This window comes from Neofelis nebulosa, chromosome 5 (assembly GCF_028018385.1).
Source record: "Neofelis nebulosa isolate mNeoNeb1 chromosome 5, mNeoNeb1.pri, whole genome shotgun sequence".
NCBI lineage: Eukaryota > Metazoa > Chordata > Mammalia > Carnivora > Felidae > Neofelis > Neofelis nebulosa.
The window spans coordinates 12,897,390-12,921,930 of record NC_080786.1 but is presented as its reverse complement, the minus strand read 5'-3'; the positions used below and the strand labels follow the sequence as shown (position 1 = coordinate 12,921,930).

The 24,541-nt window shown below is 38.7% G+C and overlaps 1 protein-coding gene and 1 long non-coding RNA gene across 9 annotated transcripts in view; one reads left to right on the top strand and one right to left on the bottom strand.

The window, feature by feature from the left end:
* The window catches only part of RBMS3 (RNA binding motif single stranded interacting protein 3), a 1,338,119-nt gene extending 1,314,803 nt beyond the window's left edge, over window positions 1-23,316 (top strand). For 5 of the 8 annotated variants that reach the window (XM_058729653.1, XM_058729650.1, XM_058729649.1 and 2 more), the window contains 2 exons: window positions 1,570-1,697; window positions 16,854-23,316. In XM_058729653.1, coding sequence (XP_058585636.1) covers window positions 1,570-1,697; window positions 16,854-16,860 — 135 coding nt within the window. In that variant the 3' untranslated portion in view covers window positions 16,861-23,316. Of the gene's footprint in view, window positions 1-1,569; window positions 1,702-16,853 lie in introns of those variants that run through there. The other 3 variants (XM_058729655.1, XM_058729654.1, XM_058729651.1) reach the window with 1 other exon arrangement.
* LOC131511707 (uncharacterized) overlaps window positions 1-24,541 on the bottom strand; it is an 89,372-nt gene that overhangs the window by 44,690 nt on the left and 20,141 nt on the right. The window lies entirely within an intron of this gene.

Here is a 24,541-nt window from a genome sequence, read left to right as displayed (position 1 = left end):
TTGTCTACATTGACATGTGGATATGTTTATCTACAGAATTGGAGCATTTTGATGACTATAAAATAATGGGACACATCTGACAGTGTGACTTATTGGAAACAGTCTAATTATAGTTCAAGAAGAAGTTTATCATTACAAAAAGTCTTTCAGGGCACCTGCCTGGCTCAGTAGATGCAGCATGCAACTCAATCTCAGGGTCATGAGTTCAAGCCCCACACCGGGCATAGAGATTACCAAACAAAACAAAACAAAACAAAACAAAACAAAAACAAAAAAACAACCTCTCATTAAGAAAAATGCAGGTACATTGCTTTGAATTTGTGCTTATAAGTGAAAGCAACTATTTATTCTCTATGTAAAACACTGAAAATTTACCAACATCCCCACAAATAAATACTTATGGGAGGTTCAGAAAAATGTATAATACCAAATAGTATATTAGGGAAAAAGAGATTGAGGTAATATAGGGAGAATTTTTAGATTCTAAGGAACAATTTTAGGGACGTTTAGTGAGGGACAGAGAGTTGGTCAAGAATGTTTGAAAGCTGACATCCCTGCAGGTGTCCAAGGCTATGAGTAAAACCAAGAGAATGTTTTCAGAGAGATGCCCTTCCTACCATGTATCAAATAAAACCACCTGTGCCTCTCTCAGAATCAGACATCTGATCAACTTCTTCTTGGCATCTGTGACAAATGAGAGGGTGAGGGAAGTAGCAAATCAAAATTAAGGATATTTTTGTGTTTGTTTTCTGAAACCTCAAAATGAATTCTAGTTCATGTTCTCGAAAACAAAACAAAATAAATCAAATTGCTGAAAGGAAAGCCTACTTAACAGTATTGCTTTGAAAGAATTCCCAGCTTTTTTGCAGGTTTTGTTGTTGTTGTTGTTGTTGTTGTTGTTGGGTGGTCTGTTTGGGTCACAGTCCACTGTTTTGCCAGATCGTAGAAACCTGACACACCGCACTCCTCCAGGGAAATGTTTGAATATATAAGTTTTTATAGGAATCCTGCATGAATTTTTGATGAATAAATTATTATTTAGTGCAGCTATCTGCAACCAGGTTTAAAAGTTCTAAGTATGAGGGAGCCTGGGTGGCTCGGTCTGTTAAGCGTCTGACTCTTGATTTCTTCAGGTCATAATCTTAGTTTAGTGAGCTAGAGCCCGGCGTTGGGCTCCATGCTGGCAACAGAAAGCCTACCTAGGATTCTCTCTCTCTCTCCCTTTTTCTCTGCCGCTTCCCCCTCACACACTCTCTCTCTCTCTGCCTTATAATAAATAAATAAAAACAAAAAAAAAACCAGTTCTAAGTATGGTGAAGGTGATTTTCCGACGATTCAACTGCTCTAGGCACTTCTGAAAGCAAAACTTCTTGGTGACAGATCGGAGTGAATTTCTCAGCTCTTATCAAAATGTGCTGTGGTTTTCCTTTGAGTACTTCTTGTGGCTTCATTTGGCTGAGCGCAATTCCATTCAAGCCAAATAGAAGAAGGATATTCCCTATTGCCCATCTGGAAAAAGGCCCTTTGCCAAAGCCAGTAAGGCTTCTGTGTTCTTATTTGCCTCCTTAGGGTGTTGTTGCTGATACCTCTCCCCAGACAGTGGCACCTTCATCCCAGGACACCGGTGGTCAGCAGCAACAGATAGCAGTGGACACATCCAACGAACATGCACCTGCATATTCTTACCAACAGTCTAAGTAAGTTCGGGCTACGCTAAACTCTTTCCCTCAAGATCAAGCATCTTGACATCATTCTCTCATGTTGTGGCAATACAGACCGTCCCAAACTTAGTGACAAGCATGTATTTAGTTCATGATTCTGTGAGTTGGCAATCTGAGCTGGTCTCAGGTGGGTGATTCTTCTGGTCTTGACTAGAATTGCTCAAGCACCTGGGGACAGCTGATGGTCATTTTCACAGCCCTGCTTCTGGGTGTTGTCTGTTGGTTGAATAGTGGAAGCAATTGCATCATGACCAGCACTTTTCAGTCCGTTTGTGATGTATTTACTACTGCCCCATAGCCCAAATCAAGTCACATGGCCAAGCCCAGAGTTAATGTAAGAGTTCACCTCCAAGCCTTAAATACAGAAAGGGGCATTAAAAAAAAACCTACCATACATATTTTGGAAAAACTCCAATATTCCCCCCTGAAACTAGATAGTGAGCCTGTATTCTTAAATGAAGACAATAACACTCCCTTTGCAGAGTTGCCTTGAACACCCAGCAAAGCACTTCATGAAAAGGGGTACTGTAAAATATAAAACAACGTAGAGACCTGTTCAGGAATTAAATGACAAAATAAAAATCATGTATCAAAATTACTCTTGCAAATCTTTAAATCACTTGTAAAGTACAGTTGGCTTTGTGTTGACTAATTATGTAGACTAAAACTTGAGAGGTTTGAAACCAAAGGAATTAACAAAAATTCAGTCTATATATAGATGTCTTGCTATGCAAACTATTCTAATTGGTAGGTAACAGTCAAAGCCCTGGTGGATAGAGAATTCCTAAGAGCTCCTTCCTGTCTGCAGAGTGTTGCTCCCATTTCTTGATCATTCCTCTTTGATCTCAATATGCAGATATTTGTTTGTTGTTGAAAGATTAATCATGGTAATGGAGTCTTCCACACCTAGTTTAGCTTCTAAATGCAGTGCTCCAAATTAAATGTGCTCATAATGGGACTTAACTTTTACTATTATTATTATTATTATTACTATCACATAACAACTTTCAGGAAAGATTCATAAGAATAAAGCAGTTTGTGTTTTGTTTTTTGTTTTTATTTAAATTCACCTATAGCCTACATGAATCACTTTAACACACACTGAACAACATGCTGGTCTCTGGTAGTCTGTTCCAAGCATACTGAAATATTTTCATTCTGTTCAGAGGGTAATAATATGTGAGAAAGGAGTGGAGAATGTGTGGAAGCACAATGAGAGACACTGGTGGGAATGAGAGCTAATGTATTTGCCAGAAACACTTGGAGAGTAGGTGAAGCTTGCTTTTGCTGTTTCAGAGCATACTGAGGAAACTAGTGATCCTAGACCCTTCTTCCTAACAATTTAGTGCTCTTTGCATACATAAAAGAGATTCTTGGGGTGCCCGCGTGGCTCAGTCAGTTAAGCGTCCAACTTCAGCTCAGATCATGACCTCATGGTTTGTGAGGTCGAGCCCCCATCTAGCTCTGTGCTGACAGCTCTACTGTTACTCCCTCTCTCTCAAAAATAAATAAATTTAAATAAATAAATAAATAAAAAGATTCTTTCATTCGCCAAGTCAACAACTATTGAAATAGTACCTCCTATGTGACAGACAGAATTCCAGACACCAGGGACTGAAAGAGGCAGGTGCCTTCCCTACTGGCTTGGAGTTTCCTTCCTGCTAGAAGTAGACTCACAGTAGACCAATCATCAAACAGTCAGAATTGCAAAGCAAATATTTAAAAAAGATTCTTGTGAGGAGCCAAGATGCTGGAGGAGCATGGAAGTTTTTTTGTGTGTCTCGCATCCATGAACTACAGCCAGATCAACACTATCCTGCACTATCCTGGATCAACCGTCCTGCACACCTAGAAAACTGATTTGAGGATTAACACAACCATCTGCACAAGCAGAACCACAGAATTCAGCAGGGGCATGGTGCAGAGAGGTAAAATGGGGGAGAAAGAAGCCATGGAGGGCAGGGACCTGTTTTTTGCCTTTGGAGAGCGGACCGAGATGGGGGTGGGGGGGGAGTATGGGGAAAGCACCACACACCCCCAAAGCAGCTGGAGAGAAAGTGGAAAGCTGGAAACAGCTTCAGGGACTGAACTAAAAATGAGAAAGGGGAAAGGAGAGGATTTAAATTCCCTAAGACACTATAAACAGGGGGAGCACAGAGACTGAAATTCTACAGCTCATTATCTGGTGGAGTTCTGGTGAGAAAGGCGAATTCCCAGGAGCAGTGTCAAGACTGGGGTCTTCGGGCCACAGGGAGAGGCGGTTCCCCTGCTGGGAGGACTCCCTACAGGCAAAGGCCGCAGTGGACCCGGGATAATGGTCACATTCGCTGGTGCTGGAACAAGGTCGTTAGGGGTGAAGCCTAGAGCCAGATATCAGTTGTGATTTGCCATAATCCCTGAAATACTGCTCCTAAACCATCATGTGAACTTTTTCTGGGGCAGGATGGCACCCAGCCACAGTCTCTGGGTGTCAGCAACAGCACGGTCCCACCAACCTTCCTGGGTGCTGCCAGCACCCAGCCATTGCTTGGTGAAACCCTCCCGTAGAGGGGCAGACTGGTCAAAACTGCAGTCCCTCAGAAATAAGGGGTCAGGAAAAATAGCCGCATCCAAAATAAAACCCAGGAGGGAGGTGCTGCCTGGGGCTTGGTCACAGACAGTGTAAAAGCGGGGAGTGGACGGAAGCCGAAGACAAAGGACAGGTCCGCAATTGCTGGTCAGGGAGAACGATACTAGAGACTGGGTAGCTGGATGATGCTATTTTCACCACTCCCGCGTATGCAACATACACACCTACAAACACCACAACAATCCACCCCAGTAAGCTAAGCAGCGCCATCTAGTGAGAAACGGAGCCATTACACTAAGCCCCACCCAACTGGGCCAACCTCCCTCTTCAGGAACAAAAATCTCTCATTCTGCTTAGTTTACAGACTATAAAGCACTTCATAATTTGACTTCTAGGGGAAACCTAATTTCAAACGTGTTTCAGTCTCTTCACTGGTCCATCTATTCAATTTTCTTTCTTTTTTCTTTTTCATTTCTTTTTCTTGAATACGGAAGGAGAAAAATTATTTTTATTCTCAATCTTTATTAAAAAATGTTCTTTGATTTTTTTCTGCTGTATTTTTTACATTTCTGTAAATTTTTTCAAACTCTGTTTTACTTCCAACATTTCATTTTATTCTATTTCAGGGTATTCATTTTTTCAAATTTTCAAGTGATTGCTTTTTTTTTTACTTTCCCCTTTTTTCTTTAATCTACAAGCCCCTTTCAGCACCCAGACCAAAGCACATCTAGGACCTAGCATCATTTATTTGATTTTTTGTGTGTGTTTGTGTTGTCTTTAATTTTTTAATTTTAATTTTTTAACTGTAATTCTTTTAATTGTAATTTTTTTTAACTCATTAATTCCTTTTCTCCCTTCAAAATGATGAAACAAAGCAATTCACCCCAAAAGAAAGAGCAGGAAGAATGACAGCCAGGGACTTAACCAACACAGATACAAGCAAGATGTCTGAACCAGAATTTAGACTCAACGATAATAGTAATACTAGCTGGGGCCGAAAATAGATTTGAATCCCTTTCTGTGGAGATAAAAGAAGTAAAAACTAGTCAGGATAAAATAAAAAATGCTATAACTGAGATGCAAATCAAATGGATGCCACAGCAGCAAGAAGGGATGTGGCAGAGCAGAGAATCAGCAATATAGAGGACAAACTTATGAAGGATAAAGAAGCAGAAAAAGAGGGAGACTAAGGCAAAAGAGCACAATTTAAGAAATTAGAGAAATCAGTGACCCATTAAAAAGGAACAACATCAGAATTCCAGAAATCCCAGAAGTCCCAGAAGATGGAGAGAGAGAAATAGGGGTAGAAGGGTTATGTGAGCAAATCATAGTGGAAAACTTCCTAACCTGGGGAAAGACACAGACATCAAAATCCAGGAAGCACAGAGAACTCCTATTAGATTCAAACAAAACCGACCATCAACAAGGCATATCGTAGTCAAATTCACAAAATACTCAGGCAAGGAAAGAATCATGAAACCAGCAGGGGAAAAGGTCTTTCACCTACAAGGGAAGACAGATCAGGTTAGCAGCAGAACTATCCAGAGAAACTCAGGAGGCCAGAAAGGAGGGGCAGGATATATTCAATGTGCTGAATCAGAAAAATATGCAGCCAAGAATTTTTTATCCAGCAAGGATGCCATTCAGAGTAGAATTTTTTATCCAGCAAGGATGTCATTGAAATTAAAGGAGTTTGTGACCACTAAACCAGTCCTGCAAGAAATTTTAAGGAGGACTCTCTGAGGGGAGAAAATATGAAAATGCATGCACACATACATACCTACATATACACCAAAAGCAACAAACACTAAAAAGGACCAGAGACACCAACAGAAACTCCAACTCTACAGGCAACATAATGGCAATAAATTCATATCTTTCAGTACATACTCTAAATGTCAATGGACTCTATGCTCCAATCAAAAGATATAGGGTAACAGAATGGATGAGAAAAAAAGATCCATCTTTATGCTGTTTACAAGAGACCAACTTTAGACCTAAAGACACCTTCAGATTGTAAGTAAGGGGATGGAAAACCATCTGTCATGCTAATTGTCGACAAAAGAAAGCTGGAGTAGCCATACTTATATGAGACAATCTAGACTTTCAAATAAAGACTGGAACAAGAGTTGAAGAAGGGCATTATATCGTAATTAAGTGGTCTATCCACCAAGAAGACCTAACAATGGTAAACATTTATGTTCCAAATGTGGATCACCCAAATTTGTAAATCAATTAATCACAACCATAAAGAAACTCACTGATGATAACACCATAATAGTAGGGGACTTCAACACCACTTTCAGCAATATAAAGATCATCTAATCAGAAAATCAATAAGGAACAATGGCTGTGAATGACACAGGACCAAATGGACCTAACAGATATATTCAAAACATTTCATCCTAAAGCCACGGAATGTACATTCTTCTCTAGTGCACATGGAACATTCTCCAGAATACACCACATACTGGGATACATATCAGCCCTCAAAAGGTACAAAAATAGTGAGATAATACCGTGCCTATTGTCAGACCACAATGCTATGAAACTCAAAATCAACCACAAGAAAAAATTTGGAAAGGTAACAAATACTTGGAGACTAAAGGCCATCCTACTAAAGAATGAATGGGCTAACCAGGAAATTAAAGAAGAAATTAAAAGTACATGGAAGCCAATGAAAATGATAGCACCACAGCCCAAAACCTCTGGGATGCAGCAAACGTGGTCAGAAGAGGAAAGTATATAGCAATCCAGGCCTTCCTAAAGAAGGAAGAAAGGTCTCAGATACACAACCTAACTTTACACCTTAAAGAACTGGAAAAAGAACAGCAAATAAAACCCAAAACCAGCAGAAGACAGGAAATGATAAAGATTAGAGAAGAAACCAATGCTATTGAAAGCCAAAAACAAACAAACAAACAAACAGTAAAACAGATCAATGAAACCAGAAGCTGGTTCTTTGAAAGAATTAACAAAATGGATAAACCACTAGCCAGTTTGATCAAAAAGAAAAAGGAAAGGACCCAAATAAATAAAACCAAGAATGAAAGAGGACAGATCACAACCAACACAGCAGAAATAAAAATAAGAGAATATTATGAGCAACTGTACGGCAATAAAATGGGCAATCTGGAAGAAACGGATGCATTCCTAGAAACATATACACTACCAAAACTCAAAGAGGAAGAAATAGAAAATTTGAACAGACCTGTAACCAGTAAAGAAATTGACTTAGTAATGAAAAATCTCCCAAAAAACAAGAGTCCAGGGCCAGATGGCTTTCCAGGGGGAATTCTACCAAACGTTTAAGGAAGAGTTAACACCTAGTCTCTCGAAGCTGTTCCAAAGAATAGAAATGGAAGGAAAACTTCCAAACTCTTTCTATGAAGCCAGCATTACCTTGATTCCAAAACCAAAGACCTCACTAAAAAGGAGAATTATAGACCAATTTCCCTGATGAAATGGATGCAAAAATCCTCAACAAGATATTAACCAACTGGATCCAACAATACATTAAAAAAATTATTCACCACGACCAAATGGGATTTATACCTGGGATGCAGCGTGGTTCAATATCAGCAAAACAATCAAAGTGATTCATCACATCAATAAACAAAAGGATAAGAACTATATGATCCTCTCAATAGATGCAGAGAAAACATTTGACAAAATAGAGCATCCTTTCTTGATAAAAACCCTCAGGAAAGTAGTGGTAGAAGGATCATACCTTGAGAACATAAAAGCCATTTATGAAAGACCCAACGCTAATCTCATCCTCAATGGGGAAGCACTGAGAGCTTTTCCCCTAAGGTCAGGAACAAGACAGGAATGTCCACCCTCACCACTATTATTCAACATAAGATTGGAAGTCTTAGCCTCAGCAGTCAGACAACACAAAGAAATAAAACACAAATCAGCCAGAAGAAGGTCAAACCTTCACTCTTCGTAGATGGCAAGATACTCTATATGGAAAACCCAAAAGATTCCACCAAAAAACTGCTAGAACTGATTCATGAATTCAACAAAGTTGCAGGATATAAAATCAATGCACAGAAATCGGTTGCATTTCTATATACCAACAATGAAGCAACAGAAAGAGAAGGCAAGGAATTGGTCCCATTTACACTTGCACCAAAACCCATAAAATACCTAGGAATAAATCTAGCCAAAGAAGTGAAAAATCTATACACTGAAAACTGTAGGAAACTTATGAAAGAAATGGAAGAAGACACACTCAAAAAAAGGAAAAATATTCCATTCTTCTGGATAGGAAGAACAAATATTATTAAAATGTCAATACTACCCAAAGCAATCTACATATTCAATGCAATATCTATGAAAATAACACCACCATTCTTCACAGAGCTAGAACAAACAATCCTAAAATTTGTATGGGACCAGAAAAGACCCCGAATAGACAGAGCAATCTTAAAAAAAACAAAAAAACAAAAAAACAAAGCAGGAGTCATCACAATCCCAGACTTCAAGCTGTTTTACAAAGCTGTAATCATCAAGACAGTATGGTACTGGCAGTAAAACAGACACAGAGATTAATGGAACAGAATAGAGAACCCAGAAATGGACCCACAAACGTATGGCCAACTAATCTTTGACAAAGCAGGGAAGACTATCCAATGGAATAAAGGCAGTCACTTCAGCAAGTGGTGCTGGGAAAACTGGACAGCAACATGCAGAAGAATGAACCTGGGCCACTTTCTTACACCATACACAAAAATAAACTCAAAATGGATGAAAGACCTCAATGTAAGATAGGAAGTCATCAAAATCCTCGAGGAGAAAGCAGGCAAAAACCTCTGTGAATTTGGCCACAGCAACTTCTCACTCAACACTTCTCTGGAGGCAAGGGAAACAAAAGCAAAAATGAACTATTGGGACCTCATCAAAATAAAAAGCTTCTGCAGAGCAAAGGAAACAGTCAGAAAAACTAAAAGGCAACCGATGGAATGGGAGAAGATATTTGCAAATGACATATCAGATAAAGGGTTAGTATCCAAGATCTATAAAGAACTCATGAAACTCAACACCCAAAAAACAAATAATCCCATGAAGAAATGGGCAAAAGACATGAATAGACACTTCTCCAAAGAAGACATCCAGATGGCCAACTGACACATGAAAAAATGCTCAACATCATCAAGGAAATACAGTTCAAAACCACAATGAGATACCACCTCACACCTGTCAGAATGGCTAAGATTAACCACTCAGGCAACATCTGATGTTGGTGAGGATGCGGAAAAAGGGAAACTCTTTTGCACTGCTGGTGGGAATGCAAACTGGTGGAGCCACTCTGGAAAACAGTATGGAGGTTCCTCAAAAAATTAAAAAATAGAACTACCCTACGACCCAGCAATTGCACTACTAGGCATTTATCCACGGGATACAGGTGTGCTGTTTCGAAGGGACACATGCACCCCCATGTTTATAGCAGCACTATCAACAATAGCCAAAGTATGGAAAGAACCCAAATGTCCATGGATGGATGAACAGATAAAGAAGATGTGGTGTATATATATATATATGTATATATGTATATATGTATATATATACATATATATATATATATACATACATACACACACAATGGAGTATTACTTGGCAATCAAAAAGAATGAAATCTTGCCATTTGCAACTAGGTGGATGGACTAGAGGATATTATGCTAAGCAAAATCAGTCCGAGAAAGACAAATATCATATGACTTTTCTCATACTAGGCCTTTAAGACACAGAACAGATGAACACAAGGGGAGGGAAGCAAAAATAATACAAAAACAGGGAGGGGGACAAAACATAAGAGACTCTTGAATATGGAGAAGAAACAGAGGGTTACTAGAGGGGTTGTGGGAGGGGAGATGGGCTAAATGGGTAAGGGGCATTAAGGAATCTACTCCTGAAATCATTGTTGCAGTAAATGCTAACTAACTTGGATGTAAATTAAAAAAATAAAATATAAATAAAAATGTTTAAAAAAATTTTTTAAAGATTCTTGTGATAGAAAGTGACAGGATAAATAGCTAAGATGTAGTATCTGGCAAGGCCTCTCACAGAGGCCTGGATCCGAAAGATAATTACAAGTTAATCTTGGAGAGATTTGAAGAAAAAACTTTGTAGGCATTAAAAACAGGAAGTCCACAGGTCCAGAGTGGGACCTGCAACTGGAATGTGGTGAATTTGAGGGAACTGTAGGAGACAGATTCAAACAGGCAGTTATATAGAGCCTTTATTACTTGTATACTTGACTTTGTGTAGAGGAATCATTCTCAGTTTTATTCGAAGAGAGCCATGAAAGTTTTAGAAGGCATTATGAGAAAGAATGCCAGCAACTGAGTTTTATTTCAAGGAGTCTACTAACCAATGGAGTCTGAGTATGGAGGGATGTGTTTCAAGGATGGCTTTCAGGATACAAATTTCCCCCTTCTTGTCCTTCTTGGAACAACTTCTTTTCCCTGCCTGCTTCAGTCAGCTTCAGCTGCCTCCACTTACAGCCCACAATGGGATGTTCTCCTTTCTCAGGGTTGTCCTACCTTTCGTGACTACTGTGTGGTATAGTGAGGAAGGGAATGCTCTGCCTGACCCAGAGAAAACAGATGCCCGTGAGAGTCTCCACACACACCTTCACACTTGGAGTATCCAGCATCATGCCAGTTTCTATGCTAGGGGATGGGATCCCTGCCCTCCAGAGTTTATCATCTAGTATGAGATTTAGGCATACACATAGGCAGGATATGTATGCTGCAAGGAAGAAAATGAACAGGGCTCTTTAAAAATAAAAATACCCTAGTGGGGTGCCTGGGCGGCTCAGTCAGTTATGTGTCCCAGCTCTGGGTTTCAGCTCTGGTCATGATCTCATGGTTCAGGAGTGCAAGCCCTGCGTCAGGATCCACTGCTGACAGCACAGAGCCCCGCTTGGGATTCTCGCTCTTCCCCTGTCTCTGCCACACTCCCACTCACTTTCTCTGTCTCTCTCAAAAAAATACATAAAATTAAAAAAAAAATAAAATAAATACTGTAGTAATAGGAGAAGGCCTTTAATTTTTCTCAACTGGGTGAGCTTTGGTGGAGGTGGTGGCAACTGGAATGGGGTCTTACAGATAGTCAAGCAGTGTTCCAGGTGTAGTAAAGGCTTGGCCAAAGTCCAGAGGTGGGAAAGCTCAGAGTGCTTCTTTGAGAAGTGGATTCAGAATAAGACAGTGGTGTAAAAAGCAGATTGGACCCAGATTCTAATATCAGATGCCAGACTGAGGTGCTTGGACGCCATGTCGTCTGTCCTACAAGTGCTCCTCCAACTAAGGTGGACAGTGGATTTGGAAGCAATGGAAACAGTCCTATTATTGCAATGATCCAGACAAGAGGAAACAAAGGTTTGAGTAAGACTGTGGCAAGTGTGTAATGGGGTTGGGGGTGGGGGTGAGTTTGGGAGGGGATAGACTGAAGCAACTGGAAAAGGGAAAACAGGGCTTTACAATGCCAAACACAACTATAGAGTTATTGATGCTACTAACAGAGGTACATGAGATAAAAACCAAAGAGAGCGTGAATTGTAGAGAAAGACAAGGAATTTAACTATCGTTAGAGTGAGTCAACTCAAACAAGCTTTATTCCTTGAAATATCAGAGGAAGTCTGAGGCTGACCAGGTAAAGTGTTGTGTCTAAACATTTTTAAAACTACCCCACGCCATGGTTATGTCCTTGAGCCATGGATTCTTATGGCTGAGAATGCTGAGCTTTCCACAGATAATAAGTGCCAAAGAAAGAAACCTTCCGCAGGTGTCCTTACAGCGGTAAACGTCATGGTAAGGGAGTCCTCATTCGAAGGAATTTTCTTTTGCACTCATGCAGGAACGTATGTTCCAGGATGGTCCACAGAGTGTGTTTCTTGCAACATGCCAGACATGAAAGCACCCCGAAATGTGGAACATTTCAAATGTGTGACATGGGAAAACTGCTTGCATCGCCTTGTGGACATTTCTTTAAACCTGGAGAAAAGTTTTAACAGGTCCTGTTTACATTCTCAACTTCCTGTCTCTGACCTGCTAAATACTGCCAGGAACTTTTTTGACTTGAAATAACAACAATAAAATATTGAATGAAAACAAAAATTAACAATTAACAAGAATATTGTTATTATTCTAAGTCAAATAGATTGACAAGCTAGTCTAAAATTTTAAAAAAGGAAGAAATTAATGCGATTCTATCCAAGTTTTTATCAGTTTCAGCCAAGGGAACCTGACCTGTGTTATGGTAAGACATGAGATTCTATAGAACCATTCAAGGAAGACACTGGGAATGGAGGTAAGCATGTGGGTCATGTAAACACCTGGGTTCTATTACTTATATAACCTTCACTGGGAAGAGTTCGAGGGATGCAAGAGTACCCACAGAGACATCTATCAAGGAAGCATTCAGAAGAAAGCAGGCACAAACAAGTTAATATGGCTTGCTCTGTATACTTGATAAAGGCCCAGCTCTGTTCTTTGTAAGTAATAGAAACATACTTAACATGAAAAATGCACTCAGATTAGATCTGACCATTTTTAGAGGCAGGACTACAGCCTCACTGTGTCTTCCATCTAGAGTGGAGGTGATCTCTAAAATATTTTAGCCAACCCACATTATCTCGAATACTCTGGATTTCACAAATGGCAGCTTATATCCAGCATCACTGCACTACTTAACATGCCACTACTTTCTTCAGGCAACCCATTTCTAATGATCATGATGCTAATTGAGATAGGACAGTTTAAAGTACTCATGCAAACAAACCTCTGGCCTTCCTCATTAAATGATAGCTGACCTCCTGTGGGGTGTGAAATTCTGACAAGGGTTAGCCTAGTGTCCTTGAAAAGTAACCTAACCAGCCATAACATCTAGGCTAAAGGTTTTTTTTTTTTTAAGTAAATTACAGACATCACAACAGGAGGTTGCAGGAGGAAAGTTTGAGAAGTAGAATGATGTGGATATGAATAAAAAAGTTATATTTAGGATCTGTCAGTAAATATTTTAATATTCCAAATTACACTTTTCAAGCTAAAAAAAACATTTCTACACATGTTGTACTCATGTTTTGTTTTGTTTTTTTTCTTGTTAAAAGAGGCTCTTTGGGGCTCTTATCTGCAGACATGATACCTGTGGTTTATTTTGGAAGTTCTGTGGAAATTCCAATTCCTGTCCAAGTTTTCATCAGTTTTTCTTTGTGCTATTTAAGAAATCTTATAAATGACTAAGGCTTGAAAAGTATGTGTCTTCAAGCAAAGTTAAATTCTAATATGTAAAGTGTTTCCCACCTGCTGGTTGTCGTTCAACCCTTCTGAGCCTCCTTGTCCTCTTCTTTAGAGTGAGAGGTTAGATCAGTGTTCTCCAAAGAGTATAAATTAGGTTTCTATTGCTGAGGGAGGATTTACCACCATTCCCAGGAGTTGGGGGTGGGGTGGTGCTCACAAGGAATGTTGGGAAGCACCCTCTAACCTAAGTGAAATGCTTTCTTAATTGCAGTTCTCTTCAAAGCCATACAGATGCTAATGACCATGATCTCCTAGAGGGCCAGATAAATCAAATGTCTCACTTCCTATAAGATTAGAGAAGAGGCTGCACTTCCTACTTGGGAATTCTGAGTTTTTTTCACACATCTTAAATTATTAAAGAACTAAACAGAATGTTGTCAACATGATGATGATTTTTGATACTAATTTAAAAGATTGCATTCTTCCAAAAACAAGTTTGTTTTGATATTGAATACCCTTCTTTGTTGGTGCTTTACCCATAAATTTAGTTTACCTACGGGTAATCCAGTTAGTGGGAGCATAGTTTGCAGTTTTCCCCAGACTCTGGACCACGGAATCCTTCTTTTCACATGGATCCCATGAAACTAATCTGTCAGGAATGACCCCGGGGGCCACTGCATCATTAGATGAGCCCTAAGACTTCTTCCACCTCTAAAATTTAGAATTCTAAGATTATGGTTTGCTACTTCCCAATCTATTCACTCTGCTTTCTTTGGGGGTGGGAGGTCAGGGAAGGATGAGAAGTTTCAAAATGACTCTATGATCTTAAATTTAGCCAAACTCTAGTCTTCCAGCATTCACATTGACCTTAGAAGGCCCTCATCTCAACTTCAGTATGGCCGGTTCTTTTATTCTTCAAGTTGCTCAGATTAACTGAACTGTCATGAACATCAGTTCCCTATACATTGTCAGTATATCAGTAGTGTGCAAATTATGTCCTTGATTACCATTCTTACATGCCCTTTAAGCTTGTAAATAATAATATATTCTATTTGCACAGCACTTTACAGTTTGCAAATGATTTTCCTACTCATTGTCATTTACATAAATTCCTCTGTATAAATTGCAACCCATGTTATTTCTAAAAGAGCCTCACCATCCAACTTAAAATGTTATTGTTGCTAACGTTGTCACAACGTTGGAAATTTAGAAGCCTTCTATTTTTGTGGATATCAGTGCAATACATAAACATTATGTAAATGCGCACTTTCACACCTCATCTAGGGCAGAGAAGGTGGCCAGGAGTGAATTCGGTTCTATTAAATAGCAAACACCTTTTCCCTTCCAACTTCAGCTAGCAACCACAAAAATGCAAAGGACAACTATTTATTTCTCAGCATTTGTTTTCATGTAACAATGAGACTACTTTGTGGGAGGAGCTATTGAAAACATTTGTGTAAGATTATAAAACTTGAAAGTAACTATGGCCTAGTTCATAAAAATGGATGCTTCAAGGCCAGTGCACATGACATACCTGAGCGGTGTGGGTGTTCTATGTCAATGTAGTCCAGACACTGTTCTGTTACAGAGATTCATGGTGAAGTAGGCATTTTCTGCTAAATGCCTAACAATACTAGAGTGGAAGGTGGGCGTGAGAGCAAAGAACCGACCCAAAAAACAAACAAAACACAAAACCAAACCAAAAAAAATAAAACGTTTGGTTCCCAGAAAAGTTTTGTCCCAGATCATCCTAGTCTAATCGTCATATAGCTCAAGACATCGTTAAGGGCATTTTGTGAATTTGAATACAGCCCACTTGCTCGGAGCAAATACAGCCCTGTGCCACAATACACAGGTTGGGGAACAGACCGTGGGTGGGAATTTAGCCCCCACAACCTACCCCCCCCCCCCCAGCCATCCATCTTGTATAATGAACAACTTGTAAAACCTTAGCAACCCTATGTTTTCTTACTAAGTTAAGCAACTGGGCATCAGAAGAACCTGCAAAGCACTGAGAAGGGGACTTCGTCTAAATGAAAACTAAAACTATCTAAAACTGTAGATAGTTTTAAAAACCATTTTATAGCATGCCCCCTGAAATTATTTAACAAAACTCTAATCTGTGGATGGAAGAACTAAGTGTAAGGGTCAACCCACTGGAAGACCAGACCTACAGTAGACGGGGCTGAAGCAGAGGTAATTATTTGGGCTGGGCTTGGCAAAGTGGCATATAGTAAAAAGGGTATTTCTCTAGTTAACCACCTATTATGTACATACTATCTGTCAGATTCCTGGACAGTAAAACGTAGAAATAGAATATCGTCCCTGTTTTCCAGAATTAAACACCTTTTTTTTTAAGTTTATTTTAAAGAGGGAGAGAGCAAGTGTGGCAGGGGTGGGGGGGCATAGAAAGAAGGGGCAGAGAATCAAAGAAGTATTTGTGCTGACAGAAGAGAGCCCAATGTGGGGATGCAGATCTCAAACTCACAAGCTGTGAGGTCATGACCTGAGCCAGAGTCGGACACTTAACCTACTGAGCCACCCAAGTGCCCCCTCAAGAGGCACTTGATGAGATAGCCGAGCAAGGAAGAAGAGGAGAAGAGGGAAAGTGGACAAAATCCATTACCTCCTGTCTTATTTATTGGGCCAATAAGGCTATGTGAATATAGTTGGAGAATCCCAGAGGATAACACACAATCCAATGCTATATCTTGGGTACAGAGTAGAGGCTCACATATTTGTTGACAGAATTTGTGATGAATCCAATGAGACTTTTTTTTTTTAATGTTTATTTTTTTGAGAGACAGAGCATGAGCGGGGGAGGGGCAGAGAGCGAGGGAGTCACAGATTCCAAAGCAGGCTCCAGGCTCTGATCTGTCAGCACAGAGCCTGAGGCAGGGCTCGAACTCATGAACCTTGAGCCAAACTTGGATGCTTAACCGACTGAGCCACCCAGGCGCTCCCCAATGAGAGTTTTAAAGGGACAGAATTAAAGAATTTCTGGGGTCCCTACAACATAAGCCAGGCGTATGTTCTTCTGCACATGGAGAGTATCACTTATCTGGGTATATTTGTAATACTTAATACTTTAAATTGAAAGGTATTCTTCATCTCTTAGCCTTGATATTTAATATGAACAAACTCTCTGGCTCAAATATCTATTTGTATGACAGTGGCAGGATTTAAAACCTGTACAATTTTCTGGATATTGAAAAAGCATGGTATCTTTTAAAGAGATCTCACTGGAAAAGAGCACACGCAAGGTGATTTCAAAGATGCTTTGTTGTAATGACCACTCTTACTCAATTGTTTCTACAGACCATAAACAAGACTGAAGAATGTTTGTCTGAAACTTTGCCTTGAATGAAGAAACTTCGTTGAACAGGAAGTTGGCTTCCAGTTTGCACAGGCGTCGATGGAATGCTTTTTTTTTTTTAATTTTCTACTTTACCCAGTGAAAACAAAGTGTTTTTATGTGCTGTGCAAATGGTTCCTTCATGTGGTCTGACGGTTTATTTTTGCCATTTTTTTAATTAAAGGAAAAAATTCCAGAAGAGGAAACAAACAAAAACCAACAACAAAACAAAACATGGAAGGTTGACATTTTATCTGGAAGAACATTTGAATTCAGAACTTACCAGAAGATGTAGATAGATTTTTTTTTTTTTATAAACAGAAAATCAGATGTCAAGAGGTGGGCAAAGCAGAAATGGAAACAAATTGTCTTCCTCTGTAATTAAGCTACTTTTCCTTTTCTCCTTTTTGTTTAAATCTAGTGGCTTGGTTTTTTATTTTATTTTTTTCTTAGAAATATTTAGGTAAGATTTATCTTGAATCTTAATTGCCTTAATTTTAAGGACGTCAAAGGCTCTCGAGGCAAGCTGTCAACGTCTTGTTAAAAAAAAATTTCAAGAAAGAATTGAAATATTGTGCCGGCTTTAACTGGTACAGAAGTTTAAGACTATGAGTTTTTAGGGTGAAAAAAAACTGTACAGTTTAAAAGAAAATGTTTTTCTTCATTTGAAGAAAATTTGTTGATAAAAGAAACCATGGCAACTGCAAGAATTGGGAAAATGCTGGGACTTTTCATGAACTTTGTCTTAAGTGTTGAATCATTCTAGAAGGCTAAAACATTTTACGGTAAAGTTATTAATGTTGGTTTAAAAACAACTGCATTAGAAATAATGCGTGTTTGGGGGGCAGAATGCAGATTTTTTTAATTTACAAAGCGTGATCGCTAGCAAAAGCATTAGTGCTTTTTATCTGCAGTCTTTTTTATGAGCTTTACAAAGTTTTTAGTCAGCTTTGCTTGTCACATTGCAAAACCTAGCTTAAGAGCATTAAAAAAAAAACTTAAGTAGATAGGAGCTTATGGTCAAAAAGTGCAAAAAAACAAAAAAACAAAAAAACAAAAAAAGCAATAGATAGAGAAATTGTTGACAATTTCTGTAGTCTTTCCTAGTTGTGATCAAATTCAGCCTATGGATGGCCTATTTTATACCAAAGATGAAGTGGCACCCTATTGCAGTCCAGAAGATAGAGGTTGTTTTCCTTTTCTTCTCTTTTCTTTTTAAAATTTTATTTGACCTACATGGCCGGACCAGTTCTTACTTTGTTGTTTGTTTAAACTACCTTCCACTGGTGTTTTACATACTGCAAAACAAAACAAAAAGGGGTTTTGTTTGTTTTTTTCCTTTTAATATGCATTTGTTGATAATACGCAGACGCTTGCACCTGCTGTGTTCAGCGGTTTGAGCATGAAGAGTTCTGGATACCAACTGACAGAGCCAAATGGCTGTATATTCATTCCATGAGCTTTTTTGGTTCCTTACTAGCTCTCTTGAGTCATGACACCTGTATTGATGGCCACCAGTAAGCTGAGACACTTGATTAACAGGTTGAAATTCCTTTATGTGAACACTCAACTAAAGATACTTCCCGAACTGGTCTGAAAGTCACTTGTCAAAAAAGCTTAGTGATATTCTGTGAAGTGATGAGTGGTCTCCTGAAAAGGTCTCACTGTATTTGTAATTATAGTCTTCCTTCTCAAGTCCAACACCTCTAGGTTTTATCTTCTCACCTCAGTCTTTGTTATCATTTGCCATGAACAGCCACCTTGATTCTGCAATTGGGGAGGGGATATCTTCTTTTTGCCTCCTTTCATTGTATTCCCATACCCTGGTGTTGTCAGAAGAAGGACAAAAATAGACCTTTTTATTTCAATTTAACTCTCTGAGGCAGGTAGGACCAATAAGATTGAGGATTCTATTAGTGGAATATAGGTAAGCTTTTAAAATGCTAGTTGACAATCAAGAAATTGTATGATTTATATTAATAAGAACCAAAAGAGTTGGGTTTGATCAATCATTAAAGCCAAAGGAGATATATTTGCATTGAAGATGATGCAAAACTTTGCCTAAAATGAATTGAGTTAACAAACATCTTGGCATACTTGACTCATGGAACCCATGTTCAACCTGTTATAGTTTTACCTGAGATTAAGACCAATGGAACTTTGTTAACTGAACCATGCACTAGAATTGCTTCCCGAATGGATCATTAGAATCAAATAGGTGAAAGTCTTTTCACAAATTAAGTCAAGAGAACCTGTCTTAGTCCAGAAAGAGGAGGGAAATGCATTAAGTGCACTGTAAAAGAAAACAGGGTAGGCTTTTAAAGATGAAAAAAGCTTTAAAAGGCAAATCATATCCCCGTTAGGTCAATATCAGTAATGAGTTTGGCTTGTATGACATTGTCAATATTCCACTATTTATGATCTGTTAACAGAGGCCTCGTGCTGAAATGGGCCCGTTTCTCTTATTTGAAACCCCATGAATTAGAAGCTTGAGTCTAGGGAGTGACTCCCTATCTTTGCAGTCAAATTAGAGGCAAAAATGTATCCAAGAAAATGTAGCATGTGCTACAGAGAAATTCCATCTGGTGACACCCATCCTTGATGGTTTTCCATGCTTTAGAGAGAATCCTAGATTTATACTTTCTTCTGTTCCATCCTTCAGCTTCTCATGTATTTCAAGGGTGGCACTTAAGTTTTACCTTTGAGAAGTGGGCCCCTGAGTTACAGGGGGTAAAAGCGAACATGTGTAGCAACTGTGTTTTTTTGTTTCTCTTTTTCAGTCTCTGAACTCTTTGTATAAATAAGGATTATCCTGGGCATAATTCATTTGAATATGAAACCAACATGCTTTCTTTTGTTTCTGTAAAAAACAAAAAAACAAAAAAAAACAAAAAAAAAAAACCTTAATGTGATACAAAGAAAGTCTCATTTACGCAATCAACAATGAGGCTAAGAGGTAGCTACCATGTGGCTGATGAATGTGCCTAGGTAACTTCCTGTTTCTATTCAAAACTACTGCTTTATTTATACATTAAGAAACATTTTTTTCAACTATGAAATTTCAATGATCTCAATTTTTTTAAGCCACTTCAGGCACAAGGAGATTACCTGTCATTTTATGTCCATGTGTGTTTTATGTTTGGATTTTTTATATCATGCCATTCTAGGAAATATCTTATTTCAAACCAAAAAGAAAAAAAAAAAAGAAGAAGGAAAAATGACACATGTTCAAATTTGCATCTGTCATCCTACCTATAATTGTTTTTAAGAGTCAAGTCTGGGGGAATAAAAAAAAAGCATCAACAGGTAAGCAGCATTATATTCTATGAAAAACAAAACAAACCAAAATATGTGTTCAGTACATGCAGACATCAGAATCCTAATTTCATCAGCAATCTATATTGTGATTTTAATCCTATTTAGGACTCTATTTTTTTTTTAAGTGTTCTAGCTCATCAGATTCCCAAACATTTATTCAGATACTACATTTTTCCTTTCAACTTAATTGCCAAGACTTCTAAACATCAGGAAACAAACCAAAGCCACAGTCCAAATGGGATAAATGTTATCTTACCCAAACTCTAGTTACATGGTCAGGGGAGCAGTGGGTTTTCTTTTAATAATGATAAGGTCTTGTCAGGGAGACAGATTATGCATAGTGATTCAATACATGGCCATGTCTTCTGAAGACGTCTTAGACCCTATGTAACCTAAAAGTAACGGGAGCAGGTGCTGGTGACTGTCCAAGACTGGCACGTCTTGATTATTGCAAGTGACATAATACTCTCAAAACAAAAATCATCTACCTGACTTCAGTCTGGCCAGGGTTAGTTTGTCTCCTTGTCTCCATGCTTCACTTGAATCAATTCTTCCTGTGACTTTAACAGATCTGCCACATTCGACAGCATATAAGACTCACTTCCACCCATTCTAGTGAAAAACCCCATGGTATTAAAAGCACTCATGTTAGAGATGGAAGGCTGAGAGCAGAAGAAGGTTGGATGGAGCAGGAAGTTCACTGTCAATGCAGAATACATCAACCCCTCGCAAAACTGCGTTACAATCATTTCAATTCATACGTGACAAAAAAATAATAGATTTTTTCCTAAAAAAAATTTATTTGAATATTTTGGATGTCTATATATACCTATATGTCTTTTACAGCAGCCTAAACTCCCCATTAATGAAGAGTAAGCTTTGATTTAAGTAGCACTTTTTCAGTCTTCATGACTCTGAAGTTTCAATGGACTGTCTAGACAGATTACAATGTTAGTAGGAAACTAAAAATACATTTGACAATTCAGTCTCATTCTTAATTTGCATGTAGAAGCCACTACAGATGAGCTGATCAGCAGAGAGAAATTCTTAAGTGAGTTTCAGCGATACGTGTTTTTAGATTGTTATAAAATCAAATAAAGGGTAATATTTATGTACACGTATAAGCAACATTCAGCATATTTGAGGAGTCACACTTCATAACAAAGTTTAAACATGTCACACATAGAGCCTTGATCTACATTATCTTGTCCACAGTAGGGAGTGAAGGATGAGATTTTGTTTTTTTGTACTGTTGTGGCTGGCATCCTTCAGAATTTTGAGCTCACAGAGACTGATGGCATATCACTCCAATCTGAGGGACTAACGGAATTCAAACAGGCTCGTTGACTCTGTACACAGTACCCTTCCTATGGCAGAATGATAATGGGATTTCAGTAATGAATCAGTTTGTTACACATGACATCCACTGTGGCACTGGAAGACAGTGGCGTCTAACTCAAATTAATGTTTCTTACCCAATATTCTTAAATATGAAATCAGTCCCTTAATTCAAGCACACTTGGTCATAGCTGTCCTTTGTGGCCTGTACAGAGTTCAGGAAAGTACAAAGCTAAACACAAGACTCGTGTGTGGCCCCAGGACCTTTTCTGATGTGACAGGGGAGCTCACCCCAGATTGGTGGCTTCTTTTTATCTTTGGTGTCATCCCCATACATATGCTCCCTGTCACACACACAAAAAGGATGGATAGCTTCTCAATAGTCCTTTCTTTGTATTGCTGAAAGGGAAAACGAACATTCTAAGAAAAGCTTCTTCCACTCAGGAAGCTCTAAAGCTGGAGGAGAGGTGAGATCGAGCTTGGAGTCTGTGGAAAGAACCTCAAGGCCACTGAGTCACACTTCTCTTCCACTTTATTCACTGCAGTTAGTTAACCTCCCTGATAACTGAGTCTTGCAGAAATACAATCACTCTCCATTTTAGAAGGGCTACATACCCTGTAGGTTGGTTCTGTCTTCTCAACTATTAAGGTCTTGGGCTCTCTTTCCTTTTATTAACATTTTACCCTCCAGGTGGAAGAGAAACATTTGGAAATCAAATTCAAATCAGTCTGTTTCTTTGTTAAGTATTGATTTACTGAAGGAGTTTAAAATCATTGGTAAAACCATTAGTGTACTATAGACCGTGGAGTTTTATTATCCGTAAGTCTCTTTTCCATCCACCACAAATAATTGAGAGTTGGCTGTATTGTTGCAAACGCAAAGGGGAAAAAAAAAACTGTAGCAAAGTATTTAGCTTCTCTCAAAAGAAAGCTGTTTTGGTTTCGTTCAGTATTGAAATTTTAACCAGATGAAAAGGTCAACTCCAAATTGAGTTATGAGAATACAATAGCATCTCTTGGTTAAATATACACTCATCCCTATTTTAAATCTTTGAAAAAAAAAAAAAAGGAATCATTCTGTTATTTTTTTTTTATTTTGCATCACTGTATTAAGGCTGAATGATCTTGACACTCCAGTGGATTTTTTTCTGATCATTTCAAATTTAAGTAGTGTCCAAAGTGTAACTTTAGTGTTATGCTTTGTATTAATCCTCTGGTCTTAGATTATTGAGAAAGATGCTCTGTCCTCCTCCCCAAAATGTTTCATTTCCTCATATATGGAAAAATGAGTTATTTCATACTTTTCAGGAACTATAAAAACTATTTCAAAGAGACGCTTGAAAAAGTTTTCTCCATTCTGGAAATTAATTCTTCCATTGATTTGAAAAGAAGTGGAATATAATTGGAACCTTAATTTAAAAAAATACATGTAAAAGTGTACTTGCTATAAAATACCCAGTTTCTTTAAAAAATATGGGACACAGCTTCTTTTAAAACCCTTGTTTTAGGCCATATTTGACTTCATGGAATTTCTGAAACATCATTCAATTCTGACTTTATTTAAGAGCATTTTGTACTGCTGTCTCTGTCATGGAAAGTTCTGTAATTCTATGGTGTTTCCGGTTTTATTTTTAATTTTTTCATCTGTACCACAGTCAAATTAGCTACCATTTCCCCCATTCCTTGGGCTTTCTGTAGATCAGTGGATGTTAGGTTTAAACTTCTGTTTTCTTTGATGAAGCTTTCAATAAAAAATGAAAATAAAATCAATCAAGAAGACTGTTGTGTTTTTCTTCACTGTTCCAGAGATGGGTTACAGTAAGGACTGTTGAGAGGGAGCAGTCCTCAACTGGGGATTCTGCTGGATTCCAGCAGAATGCCTAAAACAAAACATCCCTGGTAACAAAAAAAAATGAAAGAGGAAGGAGCATTCTATTCATGTGAGGGACTGAGAAAATCCCTACTCAGGGGCTTGGCCGGGGCGGGGGGACCATTTAGGTCTTCCTAACCTCACACACTTTTCCTACTCTCTGCTTTAGAGATAGTCCAGTTCTTACCTCCAAACATTCTTGCCATCTGCCAACTACCTGGTGCATTTTTTGTCCAGGCCAGGAGATACAGAGTTATACATAATAAATTCCTTTTGACATCTGCAGTTTGTATCCCTACAATGATTAAATCCAGGTCAATCAAGATCAAAAGTGTCCAGGGGAACCTGGGTGGCTCAGTCAGTTAAGCATCTGTAAGCATCTGACTTCAGCCCAGGTCATGATCTCATGGTTCATGAGTTCGAGCCCTGTGTCTGGCTCTTCGCTGACAGCTTGGAGCCTGGAGCCTGCTTCGGATTCTAGGTCTCCCTCTCTTTCTCTGCCCCTCCCCCACTTGTGCTCGCTCGCTCTCTTTCTCTCAAAAATAAATAAACATTAAAAAAAAATAGGGGCACCTGGGGGGCTCAGTCAGTTAAGCGGCCGACTTCAGCTCAGGTCATGATCTCACCCTTGGCGAGTTAGAGCCCCGCATTGGGCTGTGTGCTGACAGCTTGGAGCCTGCAGCCTGCTTCAGATTCTGTGTCTTCTCTCTCTCTCTTCCTCCCCTGCTCACACTCTGTCTCTCAAAAATTAATAAAGATTAAAAAAAATTCTTTAAAAAAATTCTTTTTTAAAAAGTGTCCATTTCTCACGTGATGGAGAACACTGGTGAGCAAATAGCAGAAACTATACTTCTTTGGCCCAGAATCATCTAAGCTAACCTATTCAAGGGCCACAAATATTGCGTGCTGTAATACGTATCTGCTGTTGTTCGAGAATACTTAATTCTACAGAACACAAGGAAACAAGGGAGTTAAATGAAATTCATATAATGTGTTAAACACAGCAAATGAAGTAAACATAAAATAGACTTTAAGACATAAAATAAGTAAGGTATGTGAGCATGAACAAAAATAGAAATAGATCAAGGAAACACTATATATTTATGATGCACTAAATATACATGA